General features: G+C 39.0%; 1 protein-coding gene across 8 annotated transcripts in view; it reads right to left on the bottom strand.

Moving 5' to 3' along the window:
• Nucleotides 1-15,670, bottom strand: part of TANC1 (tetratricopeptide repeat, ankyrin repeat and coiled-coil containing 1) — an 85,766-nt gene that overhangs the window by 3,348 nt on the left and 66,748 nt on the right. For all 8 annotated transcript variants that reach the window (XM_061446412.1, XM_061446403.1, XM_061446395.1 and 5 more), the window contains 13 exons: nucleotides 14,595-15,202; nucleotides 14,052-14,160; nucleotides 13,712-13,834; nucleotides 12,429-12,665; nucleotides 11,607-11,792; nucleotides 10,143-10,221; nucleotides 5,864-5,997; nucleotides 5,077-5,200; nucleotides 4,780-4,955; nucleotides 3,464-3,596; nucleotides 2,515-2,606; nucleotides 1,285-1,431; nucleotides 40-140 (listed from right to left, as the gene is read on the bottom strand). In XM_061446412.1, coding sequence (XP_061302396.1) covers nucleotides 40-140; nucleotides 1,285-1,431; nucleotides 2,515-2,606; nucleotides 3,464-3,596; nucleotides 4,780-4,955; nucleotides 5,077-5,200; nucleotides 5,864-5,997; nucleotides 10,143-10,221; nucleotides 11,607-11,792; nucleotides 12,429-12,665; nucleotides 13,712-13,834; nucleotides 14,052-14,160; nucleotides 14,595-15,202 — 2,249 coding nt within the window. The remainder of the gene's footprint in view (nucleotides 1-39; nucleotides 141-1,284; nucleotides 1,432-2,514; nucleotides 2,607-3,463; nucleotides 3,597-4,779; nucleotides 4,956-5,076; nucleotides 5,201-5,863; nucleotides 5,998-10,142; nucleotides 10,222-11,606; nucleotides 11,793-12,428; nucleotides 12,666-13,711; nucleotides 13,835-14,051; nucleotides 14,161-14,594; nucleotides 15,203-15,670) is intronic.

Raw genomic sequence — 15,670 nt, 5'->3', positions numbered from 1 at the left:
ACTGAAGGTGTTAGGAAGATGCACATAACCAAACAGTACCTGCTGTTCCTCTTAGCTCTTGCTCTAGCATAATAGGCTTCGTAAGACTTGGGTTTCAGATCCAGTGCTTTGGTAGCGAACTCTTCAGCCATACCAAAGTCCTAATAATTTCAACAAATGTACTCATTATACAGTGACAACAAAAGAAAGGTGCATGCCCTGTACTCATGGTACTGCTTCAGTAGTGTGGATACCTTATGCAGTACAAAGAGTCCCTTTATCAGATAGCAAGAGCAGATACTTTCTGAAAAACTGAGAACAGACCTCATCTTGCTACTCTTGCCTCTCGTGTTTAAGGGAAATTGACTCCAAGGTAGCTAAAAGCAGTGCTAATATAAGCAGGATACGGTTATCTTCAACCCACAGACGTTACAATGCTAGAGGAGACTTCATGTTTAAAAGAAAATAAACCCCAAACAGCAAGGCTTTCAAATGTCTTTTGAAAAAAAGGCCAGTTAAAGACTTACAAATTTAGAGAAAAGCAAGAAAATTCAGGAAATGTTTTAGCCGAGTCCGGAGCTGCCTCTGACAAGGTATGTAAAATTCTGAAAGAAGAACTGCACTGGATGGAATTTATTTGGTCTTCATTTAACAAGAACACAGAGTAAGAGTTCAGTAAATTGTTGGTTAGACTGGAATTGACAAAAGCAGGGTTTAAACAGAGGCAAAGATGGCTATGAAGGCAGAAGCAAGCCTAATTTTTCTAACAGCCATGGACGGCGCAGGGCGTTCACAATACTGAATTATATGGAGCGTGAGGATACAGGAGGTTGGGAAGTATTAACACCAAAAACCCCTGTCCTGAGACGATATGCAAGAACAGAGCAATATGATGAACTTGAGTTTTAGATGGAAAGTGATGCACTTCAGGGTTAGCAAAATGCAATGAGTTTATCAGTGGGATAGGGTAAGGAATGCACACACACATTAGTTGTAGTAGCGGTAGCAGCATTTTCCATTCTGTCTTTTCAAAAAGTACCAAAACCATCCAGCAGTTTGTCCTTCCAAAATAACCGGATTTCCTAAGAAGAGCTGTAACAGATCCCCCACAGCAACATGACCTCATCTTATGAACTGTCCCCATTTGTTGACACAACAAAGCCCAGAAGCAGGATACAGTGAAAAGAATTCTAAAATAGCAGAAATAAATGTCCCAGGTACAAACTCAGTGATGGAGTAGAACAGAAGCCTAAGATTCCCTATGCCGGAGAGGCAACAGATGAACAGTAAGAGCTTAGAGCTTACATTTGTTTTTCGGCGACATCGTGATAAGTTTAGGTATAATGAAACTCTCAGCTCATTGAATGCTTTCATTTCTTCTCCAAATCCTTCCCTCGGAAACTTCCTCAAGGCATACTGATAGCGCTGTGCTGCTTCTCTCATCTTGCCTTTCTACAAAGGTAGGAAACAAGAAGCTTTTCAGGAACCCTGAATGTCACAATACTGTTGCAGAAAAGCACATTGATACTTGACATGTACCAAGAGGTGCTCTTCAAGTAAAAAACACAGAGCCAGATTTAAATAAAATAAACATACACAGTATGAATTGCACTTGCACACAGACAACAGGCGAGAACTTGGATGTTAACTGAAGTCTGTGTTTGTTTCTAAACTCATACCTTTATTGGTATTTCAGCAGGATATACTGCATTAATACATACTACTTGTATGACAAAAAATCAGGTACAATTAATTATTTACTTATTTAAAGAGAGCAGTCCAGTACCTGATGAAGTAACTGATCATAACTTTAAGGCCTAGGTTTTGGGAGAATCTAATTCATGACAGCAAGGCCTGAAGGGTCTCTTTCTTTACTATGCAAAGCCATTTGATACAGAAAAAAGATGAGAGATAAGGTGGCAGGTATTTGAGGGCACTTATAAAAGATCCTACAAGTTACAGGTAGCTAAAACAGACTTTGAATGATGCTTCTATAAAGCCATTCAGCACTGTGCTGCACTAGTAAAGCAGATGTCTCAGTTTACCAAATAATGCCAGTTCCTCTTTTAAGCAATGTATCACCATTAGTAAAAAGAACGTATCAAAAGAGCTGTCACTTACCTCAATATATACTTAAACAGCACGCAAAAGAACATTATGCTGAAGAAAAGGACATGCCTAAATGTCACTTAATTCAACAAGGCACTTTCAAACGAGCACCTTTTATTCTGAGTTGCTCTTAAGCAGCAACTGCCTGCTACAAATCTTCAGATTGACTTGCTCAACAGAAAGAAAATGTACTTATCCATCTTGAAATTTTCAGTTACTTATTTCATTTACACAGGAGTTTTCAGTGATTCCTTCCCAGGGTTCTCAAGATTTGTTGGCCTCATTCCCAACATAAAAGGATGTGCAAGTACACATCTTGTTTGAACATAAAAGGAGGTATAAAGACCTTTAATCTACATTCAGAAGTTAAATTATAATGTTCTGCTGTCAGAAAATAAAAATAATTAAAAAAAAAAATCTACCTACTTTGTACAGTACATTTCCTTCTTCCATCAGTTTCTGCAGCAGAATAAGCAGAATATCGGGTTTGGAGGTGGCCATTGCCCATGCTGCATTTCCTGCAAGTTAAATTTTAAGGATCTCTGACAAAAGGGAAGCAAGTGTGTGTCTGATACCTATTGACCCTAGAAAGCCTAATCCTACTTCGATAGATATTCCACCTGCATAGAACTATTTGTAGTAGTAGTACTGTGCGCACATGTATTTAAGATAGTTATATATCCATACCTGCCCTGCTGCCACACATAGAGAGCCAGGTACTAAATGGTCCGATTCATTCCATCCTTGGTATTAAGCAGAACAGGTCAGTATAAAAGTCACCATAAAGTCCAGACGTAAGTAAGGATCTGTACTTGTTCATCCGTAGTACCCAAACAATAATAAATGATGATTTAGAGGCACTACAGATTCAAAAATTACCCCTGCCCATGGCAAGGGGGTTGGAACTAGATGATCTTAAGGTCCTTTCCAACCCTAACTATTCTATGTACACATCTGCACCAGCTATTGGATGTACAATTTTAACCATTCTTTGCAATTCTATAATCCATTAAAAATGTTCTTTAAATGTAAAACTTCTTAATCTAAATAATTCCTAGAATTAAGTATCAGTAATGGTGCAATCATCATTTCCTTCATGATAGGGTAACCATGTAAAGACTGACTCCTCCAAACCTCTTCATCAACACATCAAAGAAAAGAACACAATGCTTTTCATTTCTTCACTTCTGAAGCGAGTCTTGAGTGTCTGCCTTTAAGAGACAGATTTCTCTTGCGCAGGCATCTGCAAACCATGCAATCTGCAAAAATCTAGTGTGCACTTCCAGATTTATTTATTTACTCTACAAAAATGACAGTAATTCTAGCAAAGCAGATATTCAGTTGCTGCTTTTGAGTACAGGCCAGTTTTACTAACCTAGTTTAGCTCCTTTTCTCAGCAGCATAACCACTACAGCTGTGTTACGACATCCAATAGCTCTGTCCAGTGGCCGCATGCCGCTGTGGTCTACGTGCTCAATCATTGCTCCTTTCTCTACCAAATACTGCACCTGTGAAGAGAAACAAGACAGGCCTTGTAACATTGGTAGGAGAGGCAGAACAGTGGGATAGTTAAGCTACCACCTAATCCCTCCATTTTCCTCCTTTGGTCATGATCTGCGTGCCAATAGGCAGAGGCAGCAACTCAAGCCCAAGGGTAATGAATGCAGTGAGAACAGAGCAGCAGTGCAGGCCCTGTGGCTTTAGCTTCAAGTACAGTATAACATTACACTAACTGTTACCGAGTTTTGAAGCGTATGGACAAAATAGACACTAAAAAAAAATAAATCTGTAATTTCAAAGATACAGACTTTAACCTTATTGTATCCTTTTGATCTCAGCTACAGTCACGGTCCATTTCAGATTCAGAAAAACTTCACCTAAAATGCCTTAAATTCACCTTAAATTTTTGCATTTTAACATTCACTACAGAGGAAGAAGGTACTATGCGAGAAAGGAACAGGACTTGAAAAAGAACTTCAGTTGTCCTATTTCCGAAATGACCTGTGAAACAAATTGAGAAGTGAATTTTCACCTCAGGCCTTGTAGTTCCACATTATCAGGCTGACAGTAACACTGAGATGTGCTCAGTGCCATCTTTGCAAGATGAAAAGCATCAGCATTTGTAACAGTTCTTTCCCAGTCATGGAAAGCATGACAAATACCTATCAAAGACAACTAATGATGCCTTATGATGAAGAAGCAAAATCTTTCTGCATTTCATCTATTCTGGCAATATTATTCTTCCTAAACCTCTCATCTGGAATCTCTGTTCCATGAAGGCACCCAGCTGACCCTGCCAGGTCACCTTGATGGCTTTGCAGAGCCTGAAGGAAAAAAAAAAAGTATTTTCCTTTCATGTCTGAAAAAGCTCCTTTTCCTTTTTTTTCTTAATTCCAGTTCATCCAAAGCAGAAATTGTAAATGCTCCTTTTGATTGAGATTTAAAAGACTTGCATACAACAGCAGACAGTAAAACATAATGGGATAATGCTGGACTTCTACCATCACTACCTCTGTACCAAAACCTCACTGAGAAAATGCTTGCACTGCAGTCCAGTTGCTAGCAGTGTAAGCATCTTTGCTACTTCCTCAGATTTCCTTCCTGGTTTGTTGGCAATACTTCTTCTGAGCTTTGGTCTGTATTAATGAAAATTTTAACAGAAGCTGTTTTCCTGCTGTTAGTTCTACTCACAATATCAGCATCTCCATAAAAAGCTGCCAGGTCTAGGGGCGTTCGTCCATTTTTGTCTGTCTGATCAGTTGTTGCACCTTTCTCAACTAAATACTGAACCACTTCCCTGTGGCCTTTCAGACATGCCCAGCTCAAAGCTGTCAGTCCTTCTTTGTCCAGAGAGGAAATAGCTGCACCTGTAAAATGAAAATGATGTTTGTTATAAAGATGTCCTGTTTAATAAGCAAAACTACTGAACTCACAGAGATGCAGTCTCTGGTACAGCTGTGCAGCCTTGAACCACTATTTATTTTCTACCTTCAGAAAGCAGAAATTCCACAGTGCTCAAGTGTCCTTCACAAGAAGCCACCATAAGTGGAGTTCGGCCTTGTTTGTCACTTAAATTCACATCAGACCCATGCTCCACTAGAAGTTTAGCAATCTGAAATAGAAAACAGCAATTTAAAAATAAATTGGCAAATTTTATCCTTAAGAGAATGAACTTTTAAAGAAAAGGACTAAGGTGTTATTTATAACAATCACTGAGAAATCTGTTTGCAATTCAGAGCCTTCTCCAGACAGGAATGGCCAGCATGAGGAAGGCTCCTGACTCTTAAGGTTCTCTCTCCATTAATAGAGAAGCAGTATGGAGAATGTGAAATTGCCTCTGTTCTTGGTCTAGGAAATATTTTAACTCTCATCTATTATTTTTCAAGTACATTATAACCAAGGTTGTCATACAGTTGATATACTTTTTAATCCTCTGTATAAAATCACAGAATGGTTTGAGCTGGAAGTGACTTTAAAGATCACCTTGTTCCAACCCCCTGTCATAGGCAGGGACACCTTTCACTAGACAAGGTTGCTCAAAGCCCCATTCAGTCTAGCCTTGAACACTGCCAGGCATGGGGCAGCCACAGCTTCTTTATTTACCAGTATCTGTCGTTTTGGATAACTTTAAAAGTGAGCTTCTGAACGCATTCCTTTGGTGTTGATGCAAGCACGCATTAGAAAATCTACACTAACTTATAACAGGAATAAAGATGGGGGGAATCGAGGACAGCTTCCCAAAGGAATCTGTTTAGTTCACAAAGATGTGTCAGACCTGCCAGTGCCCCTGCCGCACAGCACAGAAAAGTGGCGGAATCCCCCTCCTGTTAGCTCTCGTCACAACAGCTCCACGTTCAAGAAGTAGTTCGCAGACTTCCAGTTTCCCTCTTCCTGCAGCAGCTGTCAGAGCTAAGAAAAGCATTTTCATCAACATCATCTCTTTCCTGTTTTACCACATTTTTTAACACATGCACATTATGTGAGTGTGACTGAAGCCCCAATCTTTTCAACTCTGCTGCTCTGTAGTATTGCCATAAACTATTTCTAGCCTCAAGTGAATTAGTCAGAATCAGCTTAAGTCAATAAACCACGGGGGGGGGGGGGGGGGGGGAGGGGAGGATGGGGGATGTGTGTGAAATGATTCTCAAAGATAAGACCTGTATCATGTGCACAGGCTGTACCTTTAAAGGAATCTTTACGAACATTCTGGATAAACCCACCTGGCTGTTCTAGTTTCTTTTTCATTAATCATTTTTTTCAAGGCAAGAAAGTTTCATCTCTTTCCATCTGGCCCTTCCTAAAGGTGAAGATGGAAACAGCTCTTGGATTCAGCAAAGGGACTGTAACTCAAGTTTCAGGAAGTATGTTTTACCTGATCCCTAGCTGTGATTTAGTATAAAACATCAGATATGTAGATCCCTGCAGAAAGCCTGTGTCTTGGACAATTTAGCTTCATTCTGCACTAGTTGAGACTGTTTTCCCTGGTTTTCATGGTGAAAAGCACAGTAGGTTATGAATTAATAGTTCTAATTCCTGTGTGTTAACCCTTGCTCTAGACTTCAGGGGATTACTGTACATTTTCCAGTACACAAGAGACATCAACATTCTAATCACCTTAAAAATCTTTCTTCGAACAGAACAGTGTATGTTGTCAAAAGCGAGTGCTCTTGACCTCTACCTAAAATGCAGGAACTTTGCGGCTTTTAAACACAGATACTACTATGAGCAGCTACTTTTTCAGCCCTGTCTGGAAACACCAGCGTATCACAACTGCATATACACACCTACACACACTGGAGACAGAACAGTTCAACACAGTGTAACAGCAAATGTGTCCATGTAGCACAGAATTAAAACCACTGTTTTGATCTTTTAGACATTCATAAGATACAAATTACTGCACATCTGTGTTCACAATATGTGGCTTATGAGAAAGCAGGCTTCCATATATTCAACACCAATACTGTGGGACTCAGTACTGTAATGCTTAAGTGTTGCTGTAAGGCTGCACATTTAAACAACTTGCCACCTTCTCTTAAAGCTTATCATACACCTTTTCACTGTGACACTCACTGAAGGCTGAAAATAAAAGTATATTCCCCATCATGATTTTTTCCCCTTTTCCCATCAACTTATTGTGTGTTTTAAATGGAGCTTGAAATTAAAGTGGCTTTTTTGTTGTTGTGTTAAAGCATCATCAGTAATGTTAATATTGTTCAGAAAATGGGTTCACACACTGACTTCTGCAACAATCAGCACAGGACTAGCCCCTCTGTTTTCTAAATCCTAATACCACAGAGTTTCCCCATGAGAAGTCGGTCAAATTGTGAATTTCCTGTTACTCTTTTTTCAGCATTTCCAAACATGATAGTTTATTTCAATTGCTACAAATGCTGCAAGTGAATGAAATTACAAACACTGCAGGAAGCAGCACATTCCTTTTTTTAGAACTACAATATCTAACCCATTCACTCTTTACCAACTGGTATTTTGCTATGTTACATTTACATCAACTGTTTTGATCTGAACAACTGGAAAGTAACTCTTACAGATACCAACATCAAAGGGAAAACAAATCATCTCATTCAAAAACTTCACATTTTTTATTCTGTCAGTAGCAGCATTTTAGCTCACAGTGTAACTAACATTACAGCAACAGTGTAACTCCCCATACGTAACCTGGGTATAAGATGACTAAACAATTCCTCCAGCTAGCTTTAACAACATTAGGGCTAAACTCTGCTCAGGAATTCCATCTATTCTACTCCAAAATATGACTGATCTGCCTAATGGTACTCTGCAAAAGTTGAGAGCAACAAAAGAGATGCTATTTTCTATCATTTTTACTAGACAGTAAGTGATGTTCAAATTTAGCTAATCTGTACAGAACATATGAGGCTGGAAAACATCTCAGAGACATCTTTAACCTAAGATTAGTTTTTTGCAACTGAGATTAATGTGGATTTTGAAAAGGGTAAACTAGGGAAATGCAGATAACACTTAGAAGTCTTCCACTGAACATGCTCAAACTTCATCTGTTACATGACCTTTTTTTATCTGCTCCACTTGAATTTGCTATTTAATTTGCCTTGGACCTGTACTTCATGCAAATGTGGCCTTCAGCACCGTTAATGGGCTAAAATACTGGGAATGATCATCTCTAGCTGTCTTTCCCTCTAAAGACTCACAATATAAAATGCTATTGAAACAGCCTCCACAATGAGCAGAACCAACTCAGGATTCAAGCAGGTTAACAGCAGTACAAATATATGAACAGAAACAAGCTGTTCTGGAACATGTCACTACATGAAAAGGAATGATCTTAAAGTTTGTTCTACGCTATTTCAATGTGTGATGGATTTTTCCTTTTTAAAAATGCGCTCCTCACTCTATCTGCCTCATCCTTCTAATTTTACCACTATCCAGTTCCACATCATACTCCCATTTGCAAAATAGGCTGCAAAGAACCATTCAGTACAATGCAAACATAAATTCACCCACACATACAAAACTGTGCAGATTCCAGCAGCATATAAATTAGAATTCTTTCCACATAAATTTTGTACATTCGTGTTGTGGTTTAAACCAAGTCAGGTAACTCGTTCACTCACTTCCCCCTCTTCTTGCCCTCCCCCTACTCCCGGAGGGAGGGAGAGGAGAATCGAAAAGAATGCAATTCCCACGGGTTGAGATAAGAACAGTTTAGTAACTAAGGTATAACACAGATCACTACTGCTACCACCAATGATAATAATGATAAAGGAAATAACAAAGGAAGAGAATACAACACCTCACCACCAGCCAACTGATAACTCCCCCCCCCAGCCCGACCAAGCTCTGACCCATGCCTCCTCCAACCCTGCAGTCACCCAGCCCTTCCGGGTAACTCCCAGTTACATCCTGGGCATGCCGTGCTGTGGTATGGAATACCTCTTTGGCTAGCTTGGGTCAGGTGTCCTGTCTCTGCTTACTCCCGGCTTCCCCTCCTCCCTGGCAGAGCATGAGGCTCACAAAGTCCTTGGCCAAACCAAAACATCACTGTTATCAGCTCTGTTCCCGAGCTGAAAGTCAAAACACTGCACTGCACCAGCTACCAAGAAGGGGAAAAATGACTGCTACTGCTGAACCCAGGACAATTCGCTAACTGAATATTCCATGTAATGGTAAACCTGTGACTACCTTGACTCACTCTACGTGTTTTTCTTGCCTCAGACTTACTACTCTCTATTTCAGAGAGCAAAAAAATGCTGCAGGGAACTGCCCACAGTTACCTGGACAGAGACCTTTGCCACCTTAGCACTGCATAAGGAAGTACTTACTTCATTAGCAAAGATATCCAATACATAAAGAACTTAAATACAAAACATTGTCAAGAAATATTAAAGGAAAATTAGTTTGGAAAGAGATGTATGGGGTTTGGAATTCACTGTATTTGCAACAAGAGTTCTGTACATGCACAGGAATTAGGAACGTTTGCTTCTTCGGTATGTGAAGAGGTTACTGACAATAATTAAAAGAGATGGTTTTCACACCTGCTTGTACAATCTCAGCTTTTTAAACGAATTTGAGATGCTACTCATATGGTTAACCAGGAAACCTTCCAGCTGCAGCCTGCACAGCTTACAGCCTGTCTTAAAAAAAAGATCTGGTATTTCCCACACAGAGGGATGTCTTTTCATCCACGGTCTCGTTCGAATAAATGAGTCAACTGCCTCGCATTTCTTGCAAACAAATGAGAATTAACAACAACAACAAAAAAAAAAATTCTCAGATAATCCTAAGAAATTTACACTGCAGCTCGAAGCACTGTATTTCCACATATAATTTCCAATTTAATTAGGAAGTCAGTAATTTTCAGTGATTTTAATACAAAATAACTCTCCAATACGAGAGGAGTGGATTTATTAAGTTAAAAACTCTACACTTATACTCTGCATTTTATTATTAAAACTGGTATTTCCCACAACTTCTACCACAGAGAATTAAGTTCAAAAAATCAGAATCTGTTATTTTTTAAATGAGCAACTCTAGGGAAAACAGAAGAAAGAAAATACCTGTTTCTCCCCACAAGGCATCAGTGTCATTGATGTCTATTCCATGATCCTTTTCAATTGTCAAGATGTAACAAACCACCTGTCAAGATCAGTTAGCAGAGATGTGAGTCACTAAACCATCACTTGCACAACATAACAAAGGATAAAAGATTTAAAACAATGCACATGAATCAAAGAAAATGAATAGATATTGTTCATAAGCCATCAAAGCAAGGTCCGTATGATTTTTAGTATGACCTGAAGATGACTGTTATTGAAAGTAGTTTAAAAATAAAGCCTAGCGCCCTTCTGTTAACTGGTTCAGGATGTTTTGCATTATTATGATTTAATGAGCTCCTGTATGACCACAACAATCAAGGCAAACAGTGCCAAAAATAAAAATAACGCATCCCACTCCTAAAACCAGGGAAAGATGGACATTTTCAGGTAAGAGTAACTACGATTAATGTGACCTATTTTGCTGATATTCAGCAGTTGACTATTTTCATTTGAGTCATGGATAGCAACTTTTACAAGTAAAGGAATTATCCATTAATTCAAGTTAATCATAGTTCAGAATCCTCCAATTTATATTGTGAGACAGTGATGGCTTATAAATTATATAATAAATTAATTGCACATAGGCATTTCTGTATTTGAATCATGCAAACGACTCTAAAGACCAGACCTTATGGCACTTAAAGAATAGATTTAAAAGAACTTAATACTGAAATGGTTTTATTGAAGAGATTTTAAGTTTCCACTTTTGGCACATCACAATACATACACAGGAAATCCCATCAGCCTAGTATGATCTTTACTCAAGTATCTTTACTTACCAATTACTTTTATGCCAAAGTTCAGGTTTATTTTTCCGGTGAACAGAAGACATACTTGTATTATCTTGTATTATCTAAACCATTTTAAGTATTTCTTATTTGCTTACTTTTAGTGTTCATTTTACTGAATAGTACTGTAATGCTGACAGTTATCATATACATACATACACCCCCAAATTTCTGTCTAAAGTGACATTAAGCTGAAGAAAGCTGAAGTCTATAGCCTGATATGTGCACCAGGTTAAAAATTTAAGCATGTCCAAGTATGTGCAATATGCAACTTGTTATACTATGAAAAAAAACCCTAAAGAACCCAGAAATCATCCTAAAGTAGAAACATGCTACAGTGGATCACAGATACAGAATATCATCGTTATCACTACGGAGTTAGGACAACAGAAAACCAGTTAGGAACAGACAGGAAAAAACCCACAGAAAATTACATATAAACACATCCTGAAACAAATAATGTAACTGGATAGTTAACTACAGCATTTACAACTGCTGCTAAGAGTGCACACTACTTTAAATACCAGAAGTTTCAATAGTTCTGCTCTCCAGACTTCTTTCAAAAATAGCTGCAAGCAGTGTTATGCAACTCTGATAAATTCAAACAGATTTGGACATATATGAACTACAAACCTACCTGACAGTGTCCCATACTGGAAGCTGCTGTTAGAGCTTGCTGCAACGCCTGGCTTCTTCTTAATGAATTCTGTTCTTGGGATGGAGCTATCCAAGCAACATTGAGCAAGTACTCAAGGATATCACAATGCCCTCTCAGTGCGCTATGGACCAAAGCACACTGGCCCTTCTTGTCTACATAGTCAGCCTGCATTGTAGGTGGAGGGAAAAAAGGTGTTCAAAGTTAAAAAGTCAAGTGAAAGACCATGAGAAGAACTCCCAAGCACTGCAAGAGAGTAAATGTCACTCCTATCTTCAAGAAGGGCAAGAAGGAAGATCTGGGGAATTATAGGCCAAACAGCCGCACCTTAGTTGCTGGGAAGGCAATGGAAGAACTATCTCGGAAACCATTTCCAAACACATGAAGGACAAAAAGGTGATTCGGAGTAGTCAGCATGGGCTTACTAAGGGGAAGTCATGCTTAAACAACCTGTCAGCCTTGTACAACAAGGTGACGGGCTTTGTAGATTAGGGGAGAGCTGTGGATGTTATCTACCTCAACTATAGTAAGATTTCTGACACTGTCTCTCATAAGATAGTCATGGACAAGCTGATGAAGTACACACTTACATTAAGTACACAGTGAGGTGGACCTAAAACTGGCAGAATGGAGGGGCCAGTGGCTTGTGATGGGTGGCATGTGAAACTGTTTCACAGAAGCCTGTGTAGACGTTCTTCCCCATACCCTGCCCCAATTATATACTACTTATGTAATCAACAATTTTCTTAGGTCTTTACATGATTTTTTTGACTGCAAACATTGCAATTTTGTGCATGAGCTTACCTTTGCACCTTTTTTGCACAGCAGTGAAACTATGTTTATGTGACCCGCAGCAGCTGCATAACTAAGTGCTGTCATCCCATTTTCTGAAGTTCCATCAATAGCAGCTCCAAACTCTAGTAAAAGAGTGACCACTTCTTCATGTCCAAGGTGTGACTGAACACACAGCACTGGAGCATTATTTAAGACTTCAGTCCTGTAATTCACATTTGCTCCTGCCAAGATCAGCAGCCGACTCACCTAAAATTCAATTTAAACAACTTTTTATTCAGATTTGTCTGAATTTATTAAGAGACTGTGACATCTTGATTCAAATACTCGTATGTTACTTCCCAATTTTGATGGAGATTTTATTGGCAGACATTGACTTTATCACATATCTAGCAATATGAAAGTTTAAAATTGTCTGTTAGCAAATAATTATTCTATTAGTGTGTACTTCTAATAGAAAACTTACCTCTTCCCTGAAACTCACTACTCTCTCATGACAATTCCATCCATGCGACTTGCTGCTACTCTGCAGATTTATGTATCTGACTCCATTAACAGAGAACCAGATTGCGTAAAAAGCAATCTCACTGCCCAGAGAAGCTGTGGCTGCCCCATCCCTGGCATTCCAAGGCCAGGCTGGACAGGGCTTTGAGCAACCTGGTCTAATGGTATGTGTTCTTGCCTGTGGCGGAAGGGCTGGAACTGGATGATCTTTAAAGTTCCTTCCAACCAAAACCATTCTAGGATTCTATGATTCTAAAAGCATTATCAGAGCATGCAAGTGTGTGTGTGCATGTGCGCACAAAGTTCCAACCAAAAGGCTTAGCAATTGGCTAGAATTGCAACTTACCAACTTAGATTTCCCTATCCATAATACAGGGATTCAAACAATAATGCAAAGTTCTGACATCTTGCATCCTTTCACTCTCACAGTACCTCCCCTTTTACATCTCCCCTTGATACTCTCCCTTACAAGAAAACATGGCTGAAGTCTGCCGAGCAAATCAGGTGGTACATCTGACCCCCTGAAAGTGCATCCACACATTTATCTATGCTGTGGAGCATGGTTACATCAAAATCAGGGTCAGAACCTTCTTTCCAGCAAAACTATCAAGGAAAACTTCACTGGACTTCAACAACAGGTTTAAAAAGGTTCACGAAGACTGGTTATAAAGGAGTTCAGTTACAGACGCAAAGAGTGGTGGCTTTTTTCCTCTAAAGGGTTAATAGTTACACTACCAGTGCTGCTGAAGCAGCTGAAGCACTGATTGCACACAAGTGCTTTATTATCTTACCTTCACATTGGGGGTATAGATGTTTCTCAGCGAAGCAAGGGCTGCAGACAGTCCATCAGTGCTATAACCAATCCACAAGGCTTGAAGATGACTGGAAGAAATTCCAGTCCTTTTACTGAGACCCTACCAGACGAGACATAACAGGAAATCTCTCTATAGGATTAGAAATACTATTCAAATCTACAACTCACCAGCATAAAGGGAAGTTAGTATTTTGTCTGTTAGCACTACCAAGTATTTCTTATGAGCTTCTAATAAATTATTAAAGCAACACGGAGGACAATCTCTATGACTCATTCATATGAATAGGTCATAAAACCTATTAAGCTGTAAACTTTACCTTAAAAATGTGAGCTTTAAGTATATGATGACCAAGTTCCATAGTTTGTTGACGGTTTAACTTTCCCTCTTGTCGAGAAAACATGAAAGCCAGTAAAGCATGTCCATTCCTAGTAAAAAAGATTGAGAGAACTGCTTTTATACTTTCAGTAAATATCTTAACACATCTGTATGCCTGTCATAATAGCTCAGCTTTCTTTGTCAGACTACTGAAACACACCACTTCATCTAAACAATATTCTTTACATAATGCAAAGAGAAAAAAGGCAAATTTCAAAGTTGAAACACACTCCTAATATTTCTTTACTGTCACCTCACCAGGGGCCTATGTTAGAACCAATACAGGTTCGACACCGATTTGTAAACTGCTCTCCTTTTGTCTTGTTTCATCTCACAGTACACTGCAGGTACCACAGATAAAACACAATTCTACAGATCTGAATCCTTCTGAAATTTGAGATAAAATGTATATTTAGTAATTCAAACGATTACATAAAAGATAACTGCAGTTCTTTGAACATCATTTAGTGAAGGTTTCATTTACCTTGGCTCACATAAGAAGTCAGTATTTTCACCATCTGCTCTCCAAACAAGCCATTCTCGGAAGGAAGGATGGCAGAACATACGTGTTTTGTCACGCCTTTTTATCAGAAAACATGAAAGGGCTTCCATCCTTTGGCTGAAGTCTTCCCACTGCTGTTCACCATTTATCTGTCCTGCATTAATAGCCTGGAAAATCTGGTCATCTGTCATGGGATGTAGGGATGCCAGTGCCACATTTAATATGGGCAGGGCTCGCTCAAAAGCGGAGTTTGTCATGAACTTCATATTGCACTGAAGTAAGTACAGCTCTGATAGAGACACTGGAACAACCTTGTAGCTTGCGCTTTTGATTACTAAGTGACCTTTCTGGAAAAGATCCAGAGTGAGTTTCAAATAGAGGTAAGATCCCAGGCTTCTCAGGATCAGGTGGTTACTCACTTTCCCAATAATAGCTGCATCAGCTTTTCCATTTAAAGATATGTTGTTTATAATTTCCTGGCTGTTATTAATTCTGTACTGAATATAGGCATTCAAATCCTCATGAATTTCTTTGTTGTCTGGAAAATTGTCCAGGGATATTGCAATAAAGGGCAGTGAACGTACTACTTCCTATGAGGAGGAGAAGGAGAAAAAAAGAAGGAAATTAAAAACCAAAGCAACCAACCCAACACACAGGCATTACAGTATTCCAGCACTAAAAACTCAACAACACATCTCTGCTGTATTTCTCTTCTTTAATGAGCACAAAACAGATTACAAAAATTCAGTATCTCTGTGATGGCTTTGCTAAAGCAAACTTTGTCTGATTTCACCACTTCTTGTATTATCAATTCTACTGGCATACTCAAGAAAGCAATTCTAAACAAAAGAGGCCTCCAATATCATACTTTTGCACTGTAAATAAACAAGCAACAACAAAAGAAGGAAGGAAAAAAAACAAACCAAACCAAGAGACTTTACTCTGAATTCCCATAAAACCAGCCACTGGAATACTATCCTGGAGAAGTGGTGGACAGACTCAGCTGTACAGGGTGCTGGGAGATCTAGCCTAGACTGTGTTTTTACCAAGAAAGGTAG

The sequence above is a fragment of the Pezoporus flaviventris genome, unplaced genomic scaffold (assembly GCF_033815535.1).
Source record: "Pezoporus flaviventris isolate CSIRO_AGI_PZ_B2104156 unplaced genomic scaffold, CSIRO_AGI_Pfla_v1 ptg000001l, whole genome shotgun sequence".
NCBI lineage: Eukaryota > Metazoa > Chordata > Aves > Psittaciformes > Psittacidae > Pezoporus > Pezoporus flaviventris.
Note: the sequence above shows the minus strand (reverse complement) of the source record. Positions and strands in the feature narration are given on the sequence as shown.